The 18,336-nt window shown below is 66.4% G+C and overlaps 7 protein-coding genes across 7 annotated transcripts; 5 read left to right on the top strand and 2 right to left on the bottom strand.

The window, feature by feature from the left end:
- Nucleotides 1-38: 38 nt before the first annotated feature.
- Nucleotides 39-2,374, top strand: CHLNCDRAFT_135038 (hypothetical protein; the record flags this gene model as incomplete). The annotated part of the gene is made up of 8 exons (XM_005847153.1): nucleotides 39-494; nucleotides 580-691; nucleotides 801-959; nucleotides 1,113-1,184; nucleotides 1,276-1,408; nucleotides 1,494-1,812; nucleotides 1,923-2,174; nucleotides 2,273-2,374. The coding sequence occupies 8 exons, from the start codon at nucleotides 39-41 to the stop codon at nucleotides 2,372-2,374; spliced, it is 1,605 nt and encodes a 534-aa protein (XP_005847215.1).
- Nucleotides 2,375-4,351: 1,977 nt separating this feature from the next.
- On the top strand, nucleotides 4,352-6,878 carry CHLNCDRAFT_35880 (hypothetical protein). The gene is made up of 5 exons (XM_005847152.1): nucleotides 4,352-4,619; nucleotides 4,804-5,083; nucleotides 5,378-5,704; nucleotides 5,888-6,094; nucleotides 6,368-6,878. Exons 1-5 carry the CDS (start codon nucleotides 4,492-4,494, stop codon nucleotides 6,527-6,529), a joined length of 1,104 nt encoding a protein of 367 aa, XP_005847214.1. The 5' UTR covers nucleotides 4,352-4,491; the 3' UTR covers nucleotides 6,530-6,878.
- Nucleotides 6,879-6,945: 67 nt separating this feature from the next.
- Nucleotides 6,946-9,486, bottom strand: CHLNCDRAFT_135035 (hypothetical protein; the record flags this gene model as incomplete). Its single annotated transcript, XM_005846946.1, has 7 exons — nucleotides 6,946-7,070; nucleotides 7,171-7,573; nucleotides 7,739-8,029; nucleotides 8,142-8,368; nucleotides 8,614-8,798; nucleotides 8,919-9,085; nucleotides 9,310-9,486. The coding sequence occupies 7 exons, from the start codon at nucleotides 9,484-9,486 to the stop codon at nucleotides 6,946-6,948; spliced, it is 1,575 nt and encodes a 524-aa protein (XP_005847008.1).
- Nucleotides 9,487-10,177: 691 nt separating this feature from the next.
- CHLNCDRAFT_135034 (hypothetical protein) lies at nucleotides 10,178-11,398 on the top strand (the record flags this gene model as incomplete). The annotated part of the gene is made up of 6 exons (XM_005847151.1): nucleotides 10,178-10,276; nucleotides 10,367-10,460; nucleotides 10,551-10,666; nucleotides 10,852-10,961; nucleotides 11,082-11,250; nucleotides 11,348-11,398. 6 exons carry the CDS (start codon nucleotides 10,178-10,180, stop codon nucleotides 11,396-11,398), a joined length of 639 nt encoding a protein of 212 aa, XP_005847213.1.
- Nucleotides 11,399-11,533: 135 nt separating this feature from the next.
- CHLNCDRAFT_35878 (hypothetical protein) lies at nucleotides 11,534-13,230 on the top strand. Its single transcript, XM_005847150.1, has 6 exons — nucleotides 11,534-11,636; nucleotides 11,753-11,828; nucleotides 11,955-12,145; nucleotides 12,236-12,438; nucleotides 12,581-12,784; nucleotides 12,929-13,230. The coding sequence occupies exons 1-6, from the start codon at nucleotides 11,543-11,545 to the stop codon at nucleotides 13,151-13,153; spliced, it is 993 nt and encodes a 330-aa protein (XP_005847212.1). The 5' UTR covers nucleotides 11,534-11,542; the 3' UTR covers nucleotides 13,154-13,230.
- Nucleotides 13,231-13,828: 598 nt separating this feature from the next.
- Nucleotides 13,829-17,022, top strand: CHLNCDRAFT_31559 (hypothetical protein). The gene is made up of 11 exons (XM_005847149.1): nucleotides 13,829-13,933; nucleotides 14,023-14,105; nucleotides 14,286-14,465; nucleotides 14,561-14,580; nucleotides 14,725-14,896; nucleotides 15,189-15,299; nucleotides 15,435-15,522; nucleotides 15,675-15,791; nucleotides 15,955-16,148; nucleotides 16,283-16,345; nucleotides 16,514-17,022. The coding sequence occupies exons 1-11, from the start codon at nucleotides 13,876-13,878 to the stop codon at nucleotides 16,715-16,717; spliced, it is 1,290 nt and encodes a 429-aa protein (XP_005847211.1). The 5' UTR covers nucleotides 13,829-13,875; the 3' UTR covers nucleotides 16,718-17,022.
- A 54-nt stretch (nucleotides 17,023-17,076) lies between these two features.
- On the bottom strand, nucleotides 17,077-18,129 carry CHLNCDRAFT_135030 (hypothetical protein; the record flags this gene model as incomplete). The annotated part of the gene is made up of 4 exons (XM_005846945.1): nucleotides 17,077-17,355; nucleotides 17,464-17,511; nucleotides 17,641-17,766; nucleotides 17,884-18,129. 4 exons carry the CDS (start codon nucleotides 18,127-18,129, stop codon nucleotides 17,077-17,079), a joined length of 699 nt encoding a protein of 232 aa, XP_005847007.1.
- Between the last annotated feature and the right edge of the window lie 207 nt (nucleotides 18,130-18,336).

Here is an 18,336-nt window from a genome sequence, read left to right as displayed (position 1 = left end):
CCAACTGCCACCCTTTGCCTGCCTGCCTGCAGCCGGGGATGAGGGCCTGCCACCACGTAGCAGGACGGCTGCTTGCCATCGCTCTCGCAGCTGCCCTCGGGCTGCTGGCGCGACCTGCCGTGGCGCTGCCGCGGCCAACCCCAGACGCGGTGCAGGCGGCAGCCTTGACCCCAGCGCTGCGTCGCTGCCTGCTGCGGCTGGATGCCCGGCTGGTGGACGGCTCCTCCCCTGCGGCTCTGGCAGAGGCGGCCGGGGGCAGGCTGTGGAGCGCGGTGCACAGCCGCACCGTGCCGCTGGCGGTCGTGTTTCCGCGCACCGCCACAGCGGTGGGCCGCGCGGTGCGCTGCGCCAAGCGCGCGGGGGTCAAGGTCACCGCACGGTCCGGCGGCGGCAGCTTTCTGGGCTACTCGGTTCGGCCCGGCACTCTCACTTTGGACCTGTCTGAGCTGGACGGCGTGACTGTGGCCCAGAACAGGCGGTCGGTGAGGGTGCAGGTGAGGCACGGCGCCTGCCACCAGCCCGCCGCTCCTGCCCATTTGTTCCCTGCCCCACATTTCGCTGCCTGGCTCTGGCGTGCAGGGCGGGGCGCGCCTGGGTCAGCTCTACTATCATGTCTACAAGCAGGCTGGGCCGGGCGTGGCCGCCGTGGCGGGGACCTGCCCCAACGTGGGAGTGGGGGGGCACATCCTGGGTGAGCAACGGCAGGCAGGAGTGGGGCACATGCGGGCCGCATCTGCCGCTCCGTTCCACCAGCCGCTTGCTGCCACCACACTGCCGCCGTGGGTGCGCCGCTGCCGCAGGTGGCGGCTACGGCTTCCTGACCCCCTGGCATGGCTTGGCCTGCGACCAACTGCTGTCGGTCACCATGGTGGATGCCAACGGCGACCTGGTCACAGCCAGCAGGGGGAAGAATGCAGACCTGTTTGCCGCCTCCTGCGGCGGCGGGGGAGGCAACTTTGGTGCGTGGGATGGGCCGTCCAGCAGGCGGTTGGCGGCTCGAGGCTGGCTGCTGCGCAAGCCACCACCTGGATTGGAAGCAATGTTGGCCGCGTGGCTGGTTGCGCACCCCCAAGGCAACAGCCCCACTGACTCTTGGTCGCCTCTGCTTGCAGGCATCGCCACCGAGTTCCGCCTCCGCCTGCACCAGGCACCCGCGCTGTTCTCGCTGGCCACATTTAAGATCGGTGCGTGCTGCCAGCTCCTGCGCTGATGCACACCAGCAGTCACGCCGTCCATTTGACCGCCCCAGCTCACTCCTCTGTCGTCCTGCTGCAGCTGCGGCGCATGCCGTGGACTTTCTGGTGCACTGGCAGAGCCGGCTGCTGCCTTCGGCCAGCAGCAAGCTGTTGTTCGAGCTGCATCTGCAGCCTGATGGCACCGTTTCAGTGGTCGCCTTTTTGCCGGGCAGGTGAGCAGGCACCGCGGCAGCACATGGTGCCGCGCATTGCCGCGCTTCCCTGCTGATCTGCCCCCCCGGCCTTGCTGCCTTGCAGGAGAGCCGCCCTCGATGAGGAGCTGGCGCGCCTGGGCGTGCTGCAGTCCCCCTGGCTGCCAGGCGCCCAGCTCCCCAAGGGCAGCACGTCGGAGCTGAGTTGGATCGAGGCCATGGTTGTGACAGCGGGCAGCAAGGCCAGGAACAGCTCCCTGCAAGCCTTGCTTGATTTCGACTACATGGTGGGGCGCCGCCCCGCAGGCTTCGCCGAGAAGAGCTGGTTTGCGCTCAAGCCGCTGCCTCGCCGCGCCTTTCCCGCCATATTCGCCGTGCTCAGGAAGACGGACGCTACCGTGACTGTGCTGTCCACGGGGCTCAAGGTGGGGGAGGCTGTGGCGACTGCTCAGAGGCTGCACTATGTGCAGCACCACACCATGACGCAATCGCCTTGCCTTGCTGCTACAGCTCTCGCCTCTGAGCCTGATTGCAGACCGCTGTGCGGCGGCGGCGGCAGCGCGACACCGCCTTCCCCTGGCGCCGTGCCCTCTACTTCATGAAGGCAGCCAAACGGGTGCGCCGCGAGGCAGACGTGCCGCTACTGGCGCCAGCGCTGGCACAGATACAGAGACAGATGGCCCCTTTCTTCCCTCGCCAGCCAGCTTACATCAACTACATTGACGACCAGGCATCCCCCGACCCCCTCTGGTCCTACTATGGCCCCAACCTGGGCTGGCTGCGCCAGGTATGCGCATGAGGGCGGGCGGGGGGGAAGGTGCACATGTGCAGGGGTCGCCAGCTGCCCCTCCTACTCACGCCCCGTTACTTGCTGCTCCCATACAGGTCAAGGCCAAGTTTGACCCCGACGGCTTCTTCAACACCAACCCGGTGGCCATCCCCGCCGCAGCCACCAACCGCCAGCAGCCGGCGACGGCGCCTCAATGACATGCAGTTCCTGTTTTCTGCTGTGATGCTTTCCTCAGACAATCTCATGTCATGGGAGCTGTAATTGGCACAGATGAGCTGGAATTGGCTCATATGTGCAGGCACAGATGGAGCAGAATGGAGGTGGCAGCGAAGTCGGGAGCGCAGCACAGCGCAGCGCAACATCAACATTGGGACCCCACTTGAAATGCTCCCCTTATTTGGTCCCTGCGCTGCCTGTCCTTCCCTGCGCTGGGTCTCTTCGCGACATGGAGGCCGAAAAACAAAGCTTTGCTGTCAGGCTTGAACGTGCAACAGCGGTTCCAAAGGCTGAGCGAAGCCCTGACGTCGCTGCTTTCGTGGAATCCGTGCAGCTGCTGCGGGATGTGGCGCAGATGCTGCCGCTGGACCGGCAGGGGCGGCCGACGCTCAAGGACCCCGCCGTCGCCCGCCAGCAGCTGCTGCTCGGTGCCGCGAAAGTCAGCAGGGCACGGTACCTGACCCCACACCTGCCCGTGGCTGACTGCGAGTGGGAGGAGGCGCTGCAGATCTACATGGCGGTCTTTGCCTCGCCATGGAAGGCCGCCGCCACCAAGTGGAGCAGCGGCGGCGGCGGCGTTGCCACGGGCGGCAGCGCCAGCGATGACGACCACACGGAGCTGGGCGCTGTGCTGTTTCTGTTCACCACCGGCAGAGGCCCGGAGCTGTACGCAGCAGCGTGCCGGAGCGCCCAGGCAGCCGCCATGCTGGCAGAGCCTGGGTGCCACGCCGCGGTGGGGCAGCAGCTGGCGGCGCTGGTGGCCAGCCAGCCCAAGAGGCGCAGCGGCGGGCGGCCGCCGCTGCTGACGGCGCAGCAGCTGCAGGCTGCCTGCTGCCGCCACGCGGTCGAGGTGGTGTATGCCGCCGCCACGCTGCAGCGCCGCCCCAACCTGCGCCCGGAAGGCTTCACGCCGCTGTCCGCGCAGCAGCTGGGCGAGGCGCTGGCGGGGCAGGAGCGGTGCGCCGAGGAGCTGCTGCGCCTGGAGCCAGAGGTGGCGCAGAGCCACGCCGTGGCGGCGCTGGCGCTGCGCTCTCGGCAGCAGGAGTCGACGGCCGATGCCGAGCTGGCAGACCGCTACCTCTGCGCCTTCAGGCTGGCGCGCCAGTCTGGCAGCGACTTCTTGCTGGTCAAGGGTGCGGCCGACTCGCTGGGTGCGGCCTTCCTGCACTGCAGCCGGCGCGGCGCAGGCCAGGTGCACGGCGGCGCTGCCTGAGCGCTGGGCCCAGACCGTGGAGGCCTCGCTGTCGTTTGCGCAGACCCAGGTGGCGCCCGCCCGCGCGCTGCTCAAGTACACGCTGCAGGCTGGCAGCGGCGGCGGGGCCGGCAGCGGCGGGCGCCTGGAGGGGGCCGGGGCGGGCCCGACCAGCACAGTGCAGCAGGCACGCATCGCCACGCGGGCGGAGCGCGAGAACTCCGACCCCGCCACCCGCTGCGCCTGCGATGGCTGCGGCGAGAAGGCGCCGGACATGCGCCGCTGTGCCTGCTGCAAAAAGGCGCAGTACTGCAGGTTAGGCCTGCTTTGTTGTCTTGTGGGAGGATGGCAACGCTATAGGGAGGAATGGTGTGGTGGACCAGGAGGCCCCCATGTAGCGTGTCATGGCTGAGCGCTGCTCATGACGATGATGCCAATGGCTGTACCTTGTGCTTGCTCCACGCAGCCGGGATTGCCAAACGGCTGCTTGGGAGGAGCACAAGCGAGCCTGCAAGGCCGCCGCCGAGTGAGCCGTGGCTGGCCGCCGCCGAAGCCCTGATGACGTGATTTATGCCAAAGTGCTGCACTTGCTCGCCTTGCAACATTCACATCTGGTAACACAGGACTTATGGCCACAAACTGAGGGCTGGCCACTCTCTCGTTTGGTGGTATTGCGGCGGGCGCTGGCCAGCGGCGTGTGACGGGGCGACAGCGATGTGTAGGGCTTGCAGCTCAGAGCAGCGCGCTTTGGGCGCCGGCGGCCTGTACCTGTGCTCGCTTCACTCCCTTACACACTGCAGAGACCAGATCCTGCACATTGCGCCCTGGGCCGAGGCCCTAACCCACCTAGCGCTTTCCGCCACCTAGCGCTGGAGGCCCAAGCCTGCCGGATCGGGGGCTGGAACCATGTACTGGCTCGTGAGCCTGCCCCACGATGGCGGAGCTGACCAGGCCTGGACTCGGCTGCAGGAGGCGACCACGTACACAAATGACTACAGCTCCAACTTCAAGTTTGCGCTGCCCGAGAGCTTCAGGTAAGCGGGGTCGGGGGTGGGGCTTCTTGGGGTTCCCAGTGCAAGCCCGCCAGCTGCAGCAGCTGCGTGCCCATCCTCTGGAGCGCTTGTGCAGTGCCGATCCGGGGCGCTGTGCCCGCGAAGCGGCTTGCGGGCTTGCCCGTCACCGCCCCGCCCCCGCCCCTGCCCCGTCTTCTCCGCGCAGGGTTGGCACGCTAGACTCGCTGCTGGCCCTGTCTGACGACCTGGCCAAGGTGAACCAGGCGGTGGAGGGCACGGTGAACAAGGTGCGGCGGCAGCTGATGGAGCTGCAGGCGAGCGTGGCGCCCGAGGACCGCGCCGATGTGTGGGTGGAGACGCAGACGCCCGAGGGCTACCTGCAGCGCTTTGCCTGGAACGAGGCCAAGTACCCGTCACGCCGCCCGCTCAAGGAGATTGTGGCGTCCATCATGGACAACGTGCAGAAGCTGGACGACGACCTCAAGGTGCGACTACAGCGCCGGCTAGCGGCTGGGCTGGGCGGGCAGGGCTGGGCGGGGCGCGGCTGGTTACGAGTCGGCTACGTGCGGCGGGGCAAAGCAGTGTACTGGCACGCTTGTGCGGCAGCGCTGGGAGCTGCAGTGGGAGTGGAAGTGCTGCAGCCCGAGGGCGACAGGGCGCTGCCTTGCGCAGGGGGGAGCAGCAGGGTTGGCTGAGCGCACATGCCATGTGCTGTGTGTGCACACGTGCCGCTCGCCGGCTGACCCTTCCCGCCCCACCCCGCCCGCCCCGCCCCGCAGGTCAAGGTGACCGAGTTTGGCCAGCTGCGCAGCACGCTGCAGGCGGCGGCGCGCAAGCAGGGCGGCAGCCTGGCGGTGCGCGACGTCTCGTCGCTGGTGCCCCCCAGCCAGCTGGTCTACACCGAGAACCTGACCACGCTGCTGGTGGTGGTGCCCAAGTCGGCCAAGGGCGACTGGCTGGCGCAGTACGAGAGCTTGTCGGAGTTTGTGGTGCCGCGCTCCACGTCAGTGGTGGCCGAGGACCAGGACTATCAGGCCTTCACGGTGGTGCTCTTCAGGCGGGTGGTGGACAACTTCAAGACCGCGGCGCGCGGCAAGGGCTTCCAGGTGCGGCGCAGGGGCGCGAGCCTGCGCCTGCGCGCCGGCGCCCCGCGCCATCCCGCCCGGGTGCTGCGCCGCTCCACCGCCCATCGCACCCGCCTGTGCTGGCCCATCTCGCATGCATTGTGCAATCCATGCACCACCCCTGCCTGTGCTTACGAACCCCGCCGGCCCCGCCACCCACGGGAGCAGGTCAAGGACTTGAAGGTGGACCCGGAGGCGGCACGCAGCAGCGAGGCGGAGCTGGCGCGGGTGCGCACCGAGGTGGAGCAGCGGCGCGTGTCGCTGGAGCAGTGGTGCATCACCAGCTACGGCGAGGCCTTCAGCAGCTGGATCCACGTGTGCGCGGTGCGGCTGTTTGTGGAGAGCATTCTGCGCTACGGACTGCCGCCAAAGGTGCGCCAGGTGCCAGGGCGCTCACCGGTGGGACCGGTGGGGCCGCATGTAGGGCCTGGGACACAGCTGGCGCAGCATGCTTGCTGGATCACAGCTGGAGCGCAGCATGCTTGCTAGCCAGCACCATTGCACCGCAGCAGGCTGCCGTGCCAACCCAAGCCAGCTTGCCACCAACATGCGATGCTGCATCTGGTGCTGCTGGCGGCTTGGCTGGCCAGATGCCAAGCACGCATTCCCCCCCCCCCCCACCCACCCACCCACCCGTCCGCGCAGTTCCTGTCGGTGCTGATGCGTCCCAACGCCAAGTACACCGCCAAGCTGCGCAAGCTCATGGCGCACTCGTTCAGCCACACAGGCAGCGACCACTTCTCGGCGGAGGGCGCAGGGGAGGACATGTTCCCGTACGTCTCCTTTACGCTCAACATCGAGGGCTGAGGCAGCAGGCCTGCTCGCAGAGCAGCCTTCCAGGCCCAGGCTATCCTGCCTGGCTCCCCGCAGCAAGCCAGCACCGCCGCTGGCCACCGCGCCAGCGGCGCTGCCCGCCTCGCCTCCTGCCCCACCCCCACACACATGACGCTGCGCTCCCCCCACACTGCCGCTCCCCGTTCTGCACCCTAGCGACGCCGCATCCCCATTGTTTGCCGCTTTTGCTCTCGCTCTCGCTTGTTGGCGGCTGTGCCCAGTTGGCACCTGCTGCCGGCACAGCCCGGCTCTCCACCGTGCTGTTTGCACCTTCTGTACCCTACCCTGTGTCTTTGTTCCCTGTCTGTAAGCACACCACTACAGCTGACCGCTTTGAGTTGTGTGCAACGGTGTTACACCTGTGTACCGTGCATCCAGGCGCTGTGGCATCAGTGAGTGCCGTTAGCGTGCGGCGGCGCCGTGCCCGCCGGCTTCTGGCCGGCGACGGCTGGACCTCGCTGCTGCTGCTGCATCAGCATCTGCGTGTACTGGGCCACCATGGCGGGGCTGACTCCTGCAACGGGCGGGCAGGGAGGCGGGGCAAAGGGAGTTTATGGCATCACTGCACATGGCAGAAATGTAAAGCTAGGGACGATGGGTGGAGCCTGCCGCACCTGGCATCAGCGGGATGCTAGGCCGCGGCGCCAAGCCCAGCGCTGGCTGCACGCCTGGCGGCCCATGCGCCGCCGGCAGCAGTTGTTGCGGCATGCCGGGCTGCTGCTCCACTATGGGCGCCGCCTGCTGAAGCGGCGGCCGCTGCTGCTGCTGCTGCATAAGCATCATGCCTTGGGGAGCCACCCCCCCAGGCATAACCGCCCCTGCTACCAGCCGGGGCGGTGCCCCACCAAGCTGAGCCGGCAGCGTGCCACCAACAAACTGTGCTGCTGCCGGCAAGGCGCCGTATGCCAGCCCCGTCGCTGCCTGCTGCTGTGCCCACAGCTGCTGCAGCTGCTGCTGCTGTACTTGCTGCTGCAGCTGATGCAGCTGCTGCTGGCCATTCGGCTGCGGCATCGCCATCTGAGGCCAGGCAGGAACCCCAGGGAGTGCAGGCCGCGGCACGCCGCCCACAAACTGTATCGGCCGTGGTTGCGCGGGTTGCTGAGTAAACATGCCAGCCCCGTTTGCAGCCAGTGCCTGCTGCTGCGGCGCTCTCTGCGTGAAGGCAGCCCCCGCTGCACCTACTGCCACAGGCAGAGGCGCCTGCGGCCAGCCAGCTATTGCGGGCTGCTGCTGCTGCAGAAGGGGTGCGCCAAGGGCTGCTGGGGCCGCAGCGGCGACGGCCGCAGGCTGGATGCCGAGGGCTGCCGGCCCGGCTGCTGGCACCCCGGCGGCAGCATCCAGGCAGCAGCTGCGCCGCTCCTCCTCTGTCAGACTGTCCTCTGTCGCCACCAGGGCAGCGGCCGATGCAAGCATGGTCGCCAGCCGCGCTACAGACTCTGCCTCCTCGCCAGTTTGTGCTGCGCAGCTGCTGCCCTGCAAACGTGGGGTGGAGCATGGCCCAAGCACAGTCCTCAGCCAACAACCGGCAGGGCGTCATCACACTTGAGAAGCACCTGCAAGACTGGTCCGCTTAAGCCCACCGCACCTGAAAGTATTGCAGGCTGCTGGCCATGTCAGCGGCGCTGCACGCCAGCTCAGCAAGCTCCGGCGCATGCTGCCCCAGCCCCTCCCACGCCTCTCTCGGCGGCGGCATGTAGGGCGCCGCAGAACCGCCGGCGGTGTGCCCTAACCCGGCCTCCCAAGAGCCCTGGTTCTCTAGAAGCCGCTGGTAGTGGCGGCTGTATGCCGACTGCTGGCGCCGTGTGGTGCGTGCTGCAGGGGGCGCGATCAAGAGATGCCACCAGCAGACAACGTGAGCAAATGGGCAGATTACGATGCCAAAGGGGAAGTCCGAACCGGGTGTCAGCAGGGCAAGCCCACACCAAACACCCTACACACAACCCGCTTGCCACACAACCTGCTTGCCCTCCCCTCCGCCGCGGGTAGAGCAGGCGAGCAAATGAAGCCGAGCACATTGTGTCGTGCCGCAAGCCGAGGGCAGCCCCGAGCAGCCCCACCTGGCAGCTGCTCCTCCTCTGATGCCAGGTCAGCATCCTCATCCTCCGAGTCCTCCCTGTACACTATGCCGCCGCTGGAGCTGCGCTGGCGCTTGTGGTAGTAAGGATCCAGGCTGGAGGGGCCGCTGCTGGAGCCACCGCGGCCCGACAGCGGCGGCCGGCCGCGCCCGCGGCCCCTGCCCCGCCTGCACGGTGCATGCGGTGCAGCATGCGAGTGCGACGGGGGATAAGTGGGGAGCAAACTCTGGGAGAGGGCATGGCTAGGGTAATGGCTGGCAGGCAGTCCCAGTTGCAGCAGGGCCTACCCTCTGCCGCGCCCCCTGCCCCTGCCGCTGCTAGCCGGCGCTGCTGCGCCGCCAGCGGTGGCGCGGAAGCTGGCGGCCAGGCGCTCCCGGATCTGGCGGTTGTGCTCTGCCTCCTCCACGTCGGTGGCGGCCAGCGGCACCGTGATCTCCACAGCCTCATTGTACTCCTGCAGCAGGAGGGAGCCAGGAGTGCCAGCAGCGGTGTGCAAGCATGTTGGCAGGTGCACCGCCTTGCAGCACGGGAGGGAAGCTGCCAGGCATGACTAGAGGGCTGCACCCATCGGTGGTAGCGAGGCGCCAAACACAGGCGCTGCGGCCCGAGCAGTTTCAGGGCATTGGCATGAGGGTGCGGGCACACAATGGCAGCCCAGCAGCGCCGCCACAGGCTCACGTCCTCGCTGGCGCTGCAGGCGGCCTTGTGGTCGTCGGGGTTCAGGTAGCAGTACCAGGGCTCGTCCTCCTTCACTTGGTACCCCGGCGGCAGCTTGCGCCACTTGTTGCAGTTGGGGTTCTCGCACTGCGCCCAGTTCTCCTGGACGATGACCGGCAGCACCGGCAGCGCGGCCATGGCGGGCGGCGGAGGTCAAGCGGCTCAGGGCCGTCTGGCGCCGCTGACCCTGCTGCTGCTGCTGGGCCTCCGCTGCTCCTCGCGCTCCAGCGGACCAGCCTCTCTGCCGGTCAGGAGAGCACTCGCCTCCCTTGTGATCGAGTGGTGCCAGCAACACTGCCAGGGGCCACGGGATTGGCCCCTGGGAATGCGATGGGATGAGCACGGCCAATAGAATGAGGGCGGCACGCTAGCCAGAGCGGGCCATCGCTGTGGCCCACAGCAGCCGCTCAGTGCACAGGACAGAGCTCTTGAGCGGAGTGCAAGCCAGCAAGCTCCAAAGTCGTAGGAGGGAGCGATGGGGAGAATGAAGGGACACCGCAGGCGGAGCCAATGAACATGCCCGCCGGAACCGGATTGGATGCACATGCAATCAATTCGCCGGCTTCCCATACGTTGCTGAGGTCTGCACAGGCTCAAGTGATCAATAGTTGCAGGTGGGAGCTGCGCGCTGGGGGATCGCCTCCCAACTTGCTGCTTATTAGAGGCCTTGCAGTGGCCAGGAGTGCTGGGTGAGGTAGGGTAGATGTTTATCGCAGCAAGGCCGGGGACACGGCAAGAGCGGCCCACCCACCCGCCAGCGCCGAGCTCACCGCCGAGCTCGCCCGCCTGTCCCCGACACCTGTTGCGATTGCAGGCAGCTGTGGCAGGCATGCCCTCCTTTCATGGCAGCTGCGCACATGACCACGATTGCGAGGCCCAGGACTGCAGCAGCGCGTGGTCCCTTTACCAGCACATTGACACGCAGCGGGTGAGCGGCCCTGCCGAGGCAGCTGGCGTCGGGCCTGCGTTGCACATCACTATTGCGCCAGTCTGCTGCTAACTCTCCCTGCCCCCGCAGGTGCGGTGCCTCAATGAGGCCGTGGAGGGGTCGTGCCGCAAGGTGTTTAAGCCGTGGCATCTGCGGCTAGAGACCAGCAGCGGCACGCAGCTAGGTGATGAGAGCCTGCGCCAGGCGGACATGCCCCGCTGCACACCAGCTTGCGCACCCATCTCCCATCACACGCTGTACTGTGTGTCTGCAGACAGCGAGGAGGACGACCCCGAGCTGCTGCTGCACGTGCCCTTTGACGGCGCCGTCAAGCTGACAGGCATCACCGTCATTGGCGGCCCCGACGGCGCCAGCCCTTCCAAGCTTAAAGTGGGCGCTGCTTCAGGCGGCAGCGCATGGGCCGCAGCAACGCAGAAGCCAGGGCCTCATGCAGCCAGCCCCCCGTGCTGCTGAGGGTGTGCCGTGCCGTGCAGCGCTGACAGCATTGCTCCCTAAGGGCTGTGATGCCCCCCCCCTTTTCTTGACCTATGCACCGCTTCCCTCCTCATGCCCAGGTCTACATAAACCGGGACGACCTCGACTTTGCCACCGTGGCTGACCTGCCGGCAGTGCAGGAGTGGGAGCTGCTGGAGAACTACAGCGGCCAGATCGAGCACCCCATGCAGTGAGCCAGGGCTCATGCTGCTTGCTGCCTGTGTGCCCCTGTGCGTGGTCCCTTGCCTGTGTGCTAGGCGCTGCTGCTTGAGCCACATCCCCTGCCTGGCTGCCCGCACCCGGCTTGCAGCGCCGCCAAGTTCAGCGGCGTGCACAGCATCGACCTGCACTTCCCCGCCAACTTTGGCGCCGCCCGCACCACCGTCACCTTCATCGGCCTGCGCGGCGAGTTCACCGAGCGCAAGCGGCAGGCGGTGGAGGCGGTGTACGAGTCGAAGCCCATGCCGCAGGCAAGCACGGTGCAGCGTGGGCCAGCCTGCAGTGCCCTAAAGGGAGGAAGGGAGGGTGGTGGGACTTCATGCTGTCCTGCTGTGCTGCCCGCCTCGACGCCTGCAGGACCACAAGGTGCCGGAGCAGCAAGGAGCGGGGTGGAACCTGGGCATGTAGCATGCTCAGTGCAGGGCCAGTTGTAAGCTGCTCAACTGCGGCACAGTTTGGCCAGCGGTGGTACAACGGGCCGCTGCCAGGTCAGCGCGCAGAGAGGTTATGCCGCAACCCAGGGCATTTGAGAGGGAAGAGCAAATTGCCAAAATGTCGTCGGATCTCACGCTCAGTCAGCTGTTTGTCTATCCTGTGAAGGGCTGCCGGGGGATCGCCCTGGCGAGCGGGGTGGTTTGTCCCACAGGTCTGCGAAGGACTCTGCCCACGAACATCCGTGCACTGCCTGGATCGACCTGCTGCCGCCCGCCCGCCCAGCTTGCCCCACCCGCCTGCCCGCCGCCCGCCAAACACCCCGAGCAGGTCTCCTGTTTGACCGCAACTGGGTAGTTGTCAGAGCCAGCAACGGCAAGTTTGTCACTCAGAGGCAGAAACCGACGTGAGCAAGGCTTGCCAGCACTGCTGCCTGCCCGTCCCACCGCGTCCTGCCGACGTCACCAGCAAACCTAGCCGCGACTCTGCTGTCTTGGCACACCCCTCGCACCCACATCACATGAACCCGCAGGTTGGCGCTGGTGGAGGTGTCCATCGTGCCAGACCGTCTGTTGCAGGGAGCTGACCTGGCGGCCTGCCCCGATGCCAAGCTGGTACTGCGGGCACCGGGCATGCCCGAGCTCCAGGTGCCGCTCACCGCATCTGCTGCCGCCGACAAGCTGGCCCCTGTGACGGTGTGGGACTGGAGCGGGCAGGCGGCAGGTGGGCGTTGACTCTGCTGGCCACTGGGGGGCGACAACAGACGGGGAAAACTAGAAACTATGGTACCCCCCTGCCACCGCCACCGTGCAGATGAGGGAGATGCGGCAGCGGAGTGGTTCAGCAAGTATCTTGGCCTGCCCTGCCGCCTGCTGCGCTATGCCGGGCAGGCAGGGGCGGCAGGCATGCCAGCAGACGACCCCACCGGCACCCGGCGGCAGGTGGACACAGAGTGGGCGCCAGCTGGCGCTGAGACCGCTTTTGCGGACGGCTTCCCCTTCCTGCTGGCAAACGAGGTGGCTGGGAGGGTGGGCTGACCCGACAAGCAGATAGGGTGGGGTGCGTGGACAACGCAGCAGAGGGTGGATGAGGCAGGGGACAGGGGCAGCATGGCAGCACACCACCAAGCCTGCCTCCTCCTCTTCCCTCCTGCCCCAGGCCTCGCTGGCAGAAGTGAACCAGCACCTGGCGTCCAAGGGCGAGGCGGCGCTGCCCATCAACCGATTTAGGCCCAATCTGGTTGTGCGGGGGGCAGGCGCTTTTGCCGAGGACGGCTGGGGCAGCTTGCGCATCGGTGCTGCGGGCGGTGCGCCCGGGGACGGCGTGGAGTTTGACAACGTCAAGCCCTGCAGCCGCTGCAAGGTGAGGGGCGCTGCAGTTGCTTGCGCCAGGTGTGCTGGGCGTGGCATGCCAGCCTGGGCGCTAGTGCTTTTACTTGCTCGCTTGGTGCTCCCTGGGCCCAGGCCTTGACTTCTTGCCCGGCATGCGCTGCGGCGGCCCCCGCAGGTGACTACCATCAACCAGGAAACCGCGGAAGAGGGGATGGAGCCGCTTGTGACGCTGGGGGAGACGAGGTCGGGGCGCGTGCTGGGCTGGGAGGGCACGCCCGGGTTCAAGGGCGCCGTGTTCTTTGCTGCCAACCTGGTTCCCAGGCAGCGCGGGCTGGTGCGCGTGGGCGATGCTGTGGCGGTGACGGCGACACGCGAGGGCCCGCCCACACCGCTCAGCTGACGAGGCGGCAGAGCAGCGGCACAATGTATCATTTTCCTAGCATGTGTGCATCATCATCTTGTAATCGTCCGGACTTCCGTTGTGGCCAGCGGTGATGAAAGGGTGGATGACAGCCAGCCGGTCGGCCTAAGTGCTGGACCGGGGAGGGCGGTGGCCGGCCCTGTCGGTGACAAGAGTGCTAAATGATTTGTGAGCATGATTGTAATCGTCTATACCACTAGCGTGAGGAGAGCATTCTGCAGAGGGGGTAGTCAAGAGTTTGTGGGCGCCAGCTGCAGGGTGCCATTCAAAAATGCCAAGCTGCAGGGAGGCGTTTCCCGGTCCGCCCGTGCGTCCAGACCTTTTCTAACACTATTTCAATGCGATCAAGGCACGGGGCCGCGAGTGAAGATGGTTTTCAGGCGGTTTTGCGCCCACTGACAGGTGGTGGGAGCTCGCTGCACACTTGTAGGGCTTGCTGGCCCGCTTTTCAAGAGCCCAATGAGTGTAACAAAATGGGTGAATCGAGCGGCTGGCGGGCATGCAAGCATTTCATGCAGTCCTGGCAGTGGGCATGGGTGCACGTGGCAGCTCTGCAGAGGTGCGGCACCCCGCCCGCCAGCTGGCGCGTGCCCTAGGTTGGCCTAGGGTTTCTTGATTGGCGTTGCGGACTAGAATAGGGCGGCTCTGCTGGTTATCCTGTCCCGCTACCAGCACTTGGAGGTGTTAGGGCTTTGCCAGATATGCACGCTGTTGCCAGTCTCAGGCCGGTGCCGGCGCAGCTTGCGGCTAGCAGGCCAGGTGAGGACAGCCTGATTTCAACGTTGTGAGGCCCAGATCGACCCCACTTGACCGATCGCGGAACGTTACCCGCTCCCTCCCTGCTGTAGTTGGCGCCAGGCGATGCCGGCGAACGTTCCGATGCAGAGCCCGCCAGGACGACGTGCTGGCCAATGAGCCTGAAATAAAGCTGGTGAGGCACCGCCGCCAGCGAGCGCCGCGGCAAGGCGTCGCTGCCGCATCCAGCACAGCCTTGTGCAGATTTGGAGTTGGTTGTTGGCAGGGCAGCAGCCTAATGCAGGGTGCCTCTGCTGCCGCCTCCTCCCTTGCACCTCCCTCCCTCCCGCTCTGAGGCCACTGCTGCCGCGTGCAGGTCAATGGCGCGGTCACCTCTGGCCCCAGCTTGGCGGTGGAGGTCAATGGCTTGAAGCTGCCAAACCCTTTTGTCATTGGGTCGGGGCCGCCGGGTACCAACTATGCGGTGATGAAGAAGGCGTTTGAGGAGGGGTGGGGCGCTGTGATTGCCAAGACCGTGAGCTTGGACAGCAGCAAGGTGAGGGCCAATGCGCCACAGCGTGGTGCATTGCCATGTTGCTGCCCGCACATCCGCTCATGCTGCCCCTCCATGCCGCATGCCGCCCCCCGCAGGTGATCAACGTCACTCCGCGGTGAGCCTCCCTGTCTGTGCTGGTGCCTTCCTAGGCAGCCCTGGGGTCCAGCCCTGCATTCCCTATCGCCACCCCATCCCCACGAAGCGCGTATCCAGCCTTTGCCTGTGGTCCCGCCATGCCCCCTTCCCCGCAAGATTGCAGGTATGCCAAGATGAAGAGCAGCGACGGCAAGGAGGTGATTGGCTGGGAGAACATCGAGCTCATCAGCGACCGGCCGCTGGAGGTGATGCTGGAGGAGTTCAAGCGCCTCAAGGCGGAGTTCCCGGACCGCGTGCTCATCGCCTCCATCATGGAGGAGTACAACCAGGCGGCGGTGAGCGGGAGCGTGTGTGTGTGTGCGGGTTGTGGGGGTTGGGGGTGGCGTGATGATTGGGCTGTGGGCTGGAAGTCGAGTGGGTGGTGGTGCGGTGGTGGGGGTGGCGGTAACCTGTTGTGTGTGTGTGTGTGTTGCACCATGTGTACGTGTGTGTGTGTGTGTGTGCTTTGGGCGGGCTGCCTGTGGTGGAAAGCGAGAGCGGTGGCGTCCACCAGCAGCGACCGGTGCCCGAGGGATGGGGCCAGACCCTCATGCTTGTTGCGGCGCTGCGTGCGCGCCCTTGGTGCAGTGGGAGGAGCTGATTGAGCGGTGCCAGGAGGCGGGCGTTGACGCTTTCGAGATCAACTTCAGCTGCCCGCACGGCATGCCCGAGCGCAGGATGGGGATGGCCATGGGGCAGGTGCGGGGTGGGGGGCCTGAGCACCCAGGCAGCATCAGTGCACCGCAGCATCGCACATGTGCTGCCCGACTGCCTGCCCGCCTAACTGCCAGACTGTGTACAGACTGTGTGTGTGTGTGTGTGTGTGCCCTGCAGGATTGCGAGCTCCTGCACGAGGTGTGCGGCTGGATCAACGCCAAGTCCACCATCCCGGTGTGGGCCAAGATGACGCCCAACGTGACGGGTGGGTGGCGCTGCGCGCTGGCGCACCCCCTCTTTGTGCTGTGCTTGCCAAGCAGCGCAACGACTGTGTTCCACCAGCCCAACCCAGCTCAGCCTGCCGCCCAGACCTCCCAGCTGCCTGCCCACCCACCCGCCCGCGCTGCCGCCATGCAGACATCAGCATGCCCGCCCGCACCGCGCTGGCTGCTGGATGCGAGGGCATCGCCGCCATCAACACCATCACCTCGGTCATGGGCATCAACCTGGACACGCTGCGCCCAGAGCCATGCGGTGAGCGGAGCCCGCGGCAGCAGCAGCAGCAGCAGCACAGCAGCCCGGCGGTGGGGCGTGCAGGTTGCCACCTGAGCATCCGCATACCTTTCCAGCCCCGTGCCTGCCTGTTCCTTGCCCCCACCCAGCGACCCGTCCCCTGCGTGCTGCCCGCGCGCTGCAGTGGAGGGCCATACCACCCCTGGCGGCTACTCCAGCCGCGCCGTCAAGCCCATCGCCCTGGCCAAGTGCATGTCCATCGCTCAGATGATGCGCCACGACTTCCCGCACTCAGCCGCCAGCCTGAGCGGGCTGGGGGGCGTCAACACGGGGCGGGATGCGGCGGAGTTCATCCTGCTGGGCTCCAACACGGTGCAGGTGGGCAGGCAGGGAGCGCCTGGCAGGCAGGGGCAGGCACGCAGCAGGCCCTCCACGCACATCGCACGCTTCGCTGCTGGTAACCTGGAGTGTCCCGCCGCGTGGCCCGTGCCCACAATGCCCATTGCCTGCAGGTGTGCACCGGCGTCATGCTGTACGGCTACCCGCTCATCAAGAAGCTGTGCGGCGGCCTGCAGGTGCGGCAGCAGGGCAAGCGTGCTGCAGGGGGCGCCTGCTGCATCTCTCGCTGCCGGCATGCACATGTAGATGCAGCAGCCCCCTGCCCCAGCTTGCACTCTTTTTTAGCCCCCTCGCCGTTGCTTATCCATCCCTTGTTGCTCTCTTGCCCCGCTCCTTCCCCGCAGGCCTTCATGCAGCAGCACGACTTCGCCTCTGTGGAGCAGTTCCGCGGCGCCTCGCTGCCCTACTTCACCACCCACCACGAGCTGGTGCGCATGCAGCGCGAGGCGGTGGAGGCCAAGAAGAAAGCGCGGGTGGGGCTGGCCAAGGACGACGAGTGGAGTGGGGACGGGTTTGTTGAGGAGGCGGAGAGCATGGTGTCCAACTGAGGGACCGCCCAGAGAGGCGCTCGGCGCTTGGGCCAGCGGCGGAGACTGAGGCTGGCGGCGCACTAGCTGGGCTAGGCAGGCAGGCAGCTAGGAAGCAGCAGTGGACCGCGGGTCGGGCAGTGCCTCTGTGGCGGCGCTGTAGCGCCATCAGCGCAGCTGCAGGCCTGCTCGTTTTTTCATAGTCACCGATCATTTTTCCTTACTTTTTCAGATGTATGTACCATATGCGCAGTATGCTTAAACGTTCCCGTGATTGTACTCATTGCGTGGCACGGCAAAAAATGTGCAACAAAGGCATCACGTACCACAGCAATAAAGACGAGGAACAAAAGAATGGTTATCAAATAGAAGCCAGCAGCTCAGCTGCGCAGCTCAAGCGGCAGGTGCGCCAGATCGTTGACGCGCAGGATGTGCCAGGTGCCATCGCTGACGCCGCCGTCTGCGCTTGGCAGGAAGCCCACCTCGGTGACTGAGGTGTTGCCCATCGCTATGTTGCGGGACATGGTTGGCAGCGAGTTGAGCAAGCCCCTCAGCAGGCACTTCTGGGCCATGCCATGCGACACCACAATGGCGGGTGCATCGGGCGACAGCCGTGGCAGCACCTCCTCCCGCAGGTAGGCCAGCATGCGCTCCTCCACCTGCGGACAGCTTGGCAGGGATTGCGCCATGCACCGGCATCTAGCACAGCTGCAGCAGCCTGGCGACAAAGCAGCAGGCTGAGCGGACCAAGGAGGCGGCAGCTGCACCTGTCGCTGGCTCTCGCCGCCTGGCGGGGCAAAGTTCCAGCCCAGGCCCTGCATGCAATGCAGCCTACTATAGTGGGGTGGCGCGCCTTGACTGGCAGATCATGCAAAACTGAAGTGCACATTACACAGAGCCACCTGCGCGCCCCACCTCGTTCATTCACTCACTCACTGACTCACCCATGGATCGGCAGCAAACTGCGCAGTGAGCTCCGGCGTGAAGCACTCGCGCCGCACCCGCCCCTCCCACTCTCCCTGCTCCAGCTCCAACAGCTGCTCAGATTGGACCAGCTCGGTCTCTTTCACCTGCGGCACAGCGCAACATGGCGCATGTGGGAGAGGGGCAACGACACGGGGAAAGTTGCGACTTGGAGTGTGGGGGAAAGGTTGGCAAACCCAGCGCAATCCTCCCTCCCTGATCACCTCTAGTGCAGCCATCACCGCCTTGGCAGTCTCCTGTGCCCGCACAGCCGTGGAGCTGTAGAAGCGGAGGCGCGGGAGGGGCGTGCCGGCGAGCTGCAAGGCCGCGCTCAGGTGCGCGCCGAGCGCGCGCGCCTGCTGCTCTCCCAGCGGCGTCAGCGGCGAGTGGTTGGTGCGGCCGCCAATCTTCTCGGTGATTTCCAGGTTCATGACACATTGGGCGTGGCGCACCAGCAGGATCTTCAGCATGGCTGCTTGGAGCCTGGCGCTAGGCTCAGAGAAGGGCCTGGTGGGCGGGCGGCGTGGGCGGCGGGTGGGGAGCGACCCCACAACTCAGATGGCACGAGGGCTTCCTGGATTATTGTTGCCGCCCTATGCGCCAGGCTGCCCTCCAGGCAGCGTCTGCAAGCCGCTATTCCGGCCAAGTTAGGATGGAGCTTCCTCTTTGACTGGTCA

The sequence above is a fragment of the Chlorella variabilis genome (assembly GCF_000147415.1).
Source record: "Chlorella variabilis unplaced genomic scaffold CHLNCscaffold_12, whole genome shotgun sequence".
NCBI lineage: Eukaryota > Viridiplantae > Chlorophyta > Trebouxiophyceae > Chlorellales > Chlorellaceae > Chlorella > Chlorella variabilis.
The sequence above is the reverse complement of the archived record's forward strand: the minus strand, read 5'-3'. Positions and strand labels throughout refer to the sequence as shown.

Bases quoted from the DNA above. Each gene is read 5' to 3' on its own strand.
- CHLNCDRAFT_35878 (XM_005847150.1), top strand. From the start codon at position 11,543: ATGTCGTCGGATCTCACGCTCAGTCAGCTGTTTGTCTATCCTGTGAAG. The intron at 12,146-12,235 runs GTGGGCGTTGAC...GCCACCGTGCAG, and splicing joins CTGGAGCGGGCAGGCGGCAG to ATGAGGGAGATGCGGCAGCG. The intron at 12,785-12,928 runs GTGAGGGGCGCT...CGGCCCCCGCAG, and splicing joins AGCCCTGCAGCCGCTGCAAG to GTGACTACCATCAACCAGGA.
- CHLNCDRAFT_31559 (XM_005847149.1), top strand. From the start codon at position 13,876: ATGCACGCTGTTGCCAGTCTCAGGCCGGTGCCGGCGCAGCTTGCGGCT. The intron at 15,523-15,674 runs GTGGGTGGCGCT...GCCGCCATGCAG, and splicing joins GATGACGCCCAACGTGACGG to ACATCAGCATGCCCGCCCGC. The intron at 16,149-16,282 runs GTGGGCAGGCAG...CATTGCCTGCAG, and splicing joins TGGGCTCCAACACGGTGCAG to GTGTGCACCGGCGTCATGCT.
- CHLNCDRAFT_35880 (XM_005847152.1), top strand. From the start codon at position 4,492: ATGTACTGGCTCGTGAGCCTGCCCCACGATGGCGGAGCTGACCAGGCC. The intron at 5,084-5,377 runs GTGCGACTACAG...CCCGCCCCGCAG, and splicing joins AGCTGGACGACGACCTCAAG to GTCAAGGTGACCGAGTTTGG. The intron at 6,095-6,367 runs GTGCGCCAGGTG...CCGTCCGCGCAG, and splicing joins GCTACGGACTGCCGCCAAAG to TTCCTGTCGGTGCTGATGCG.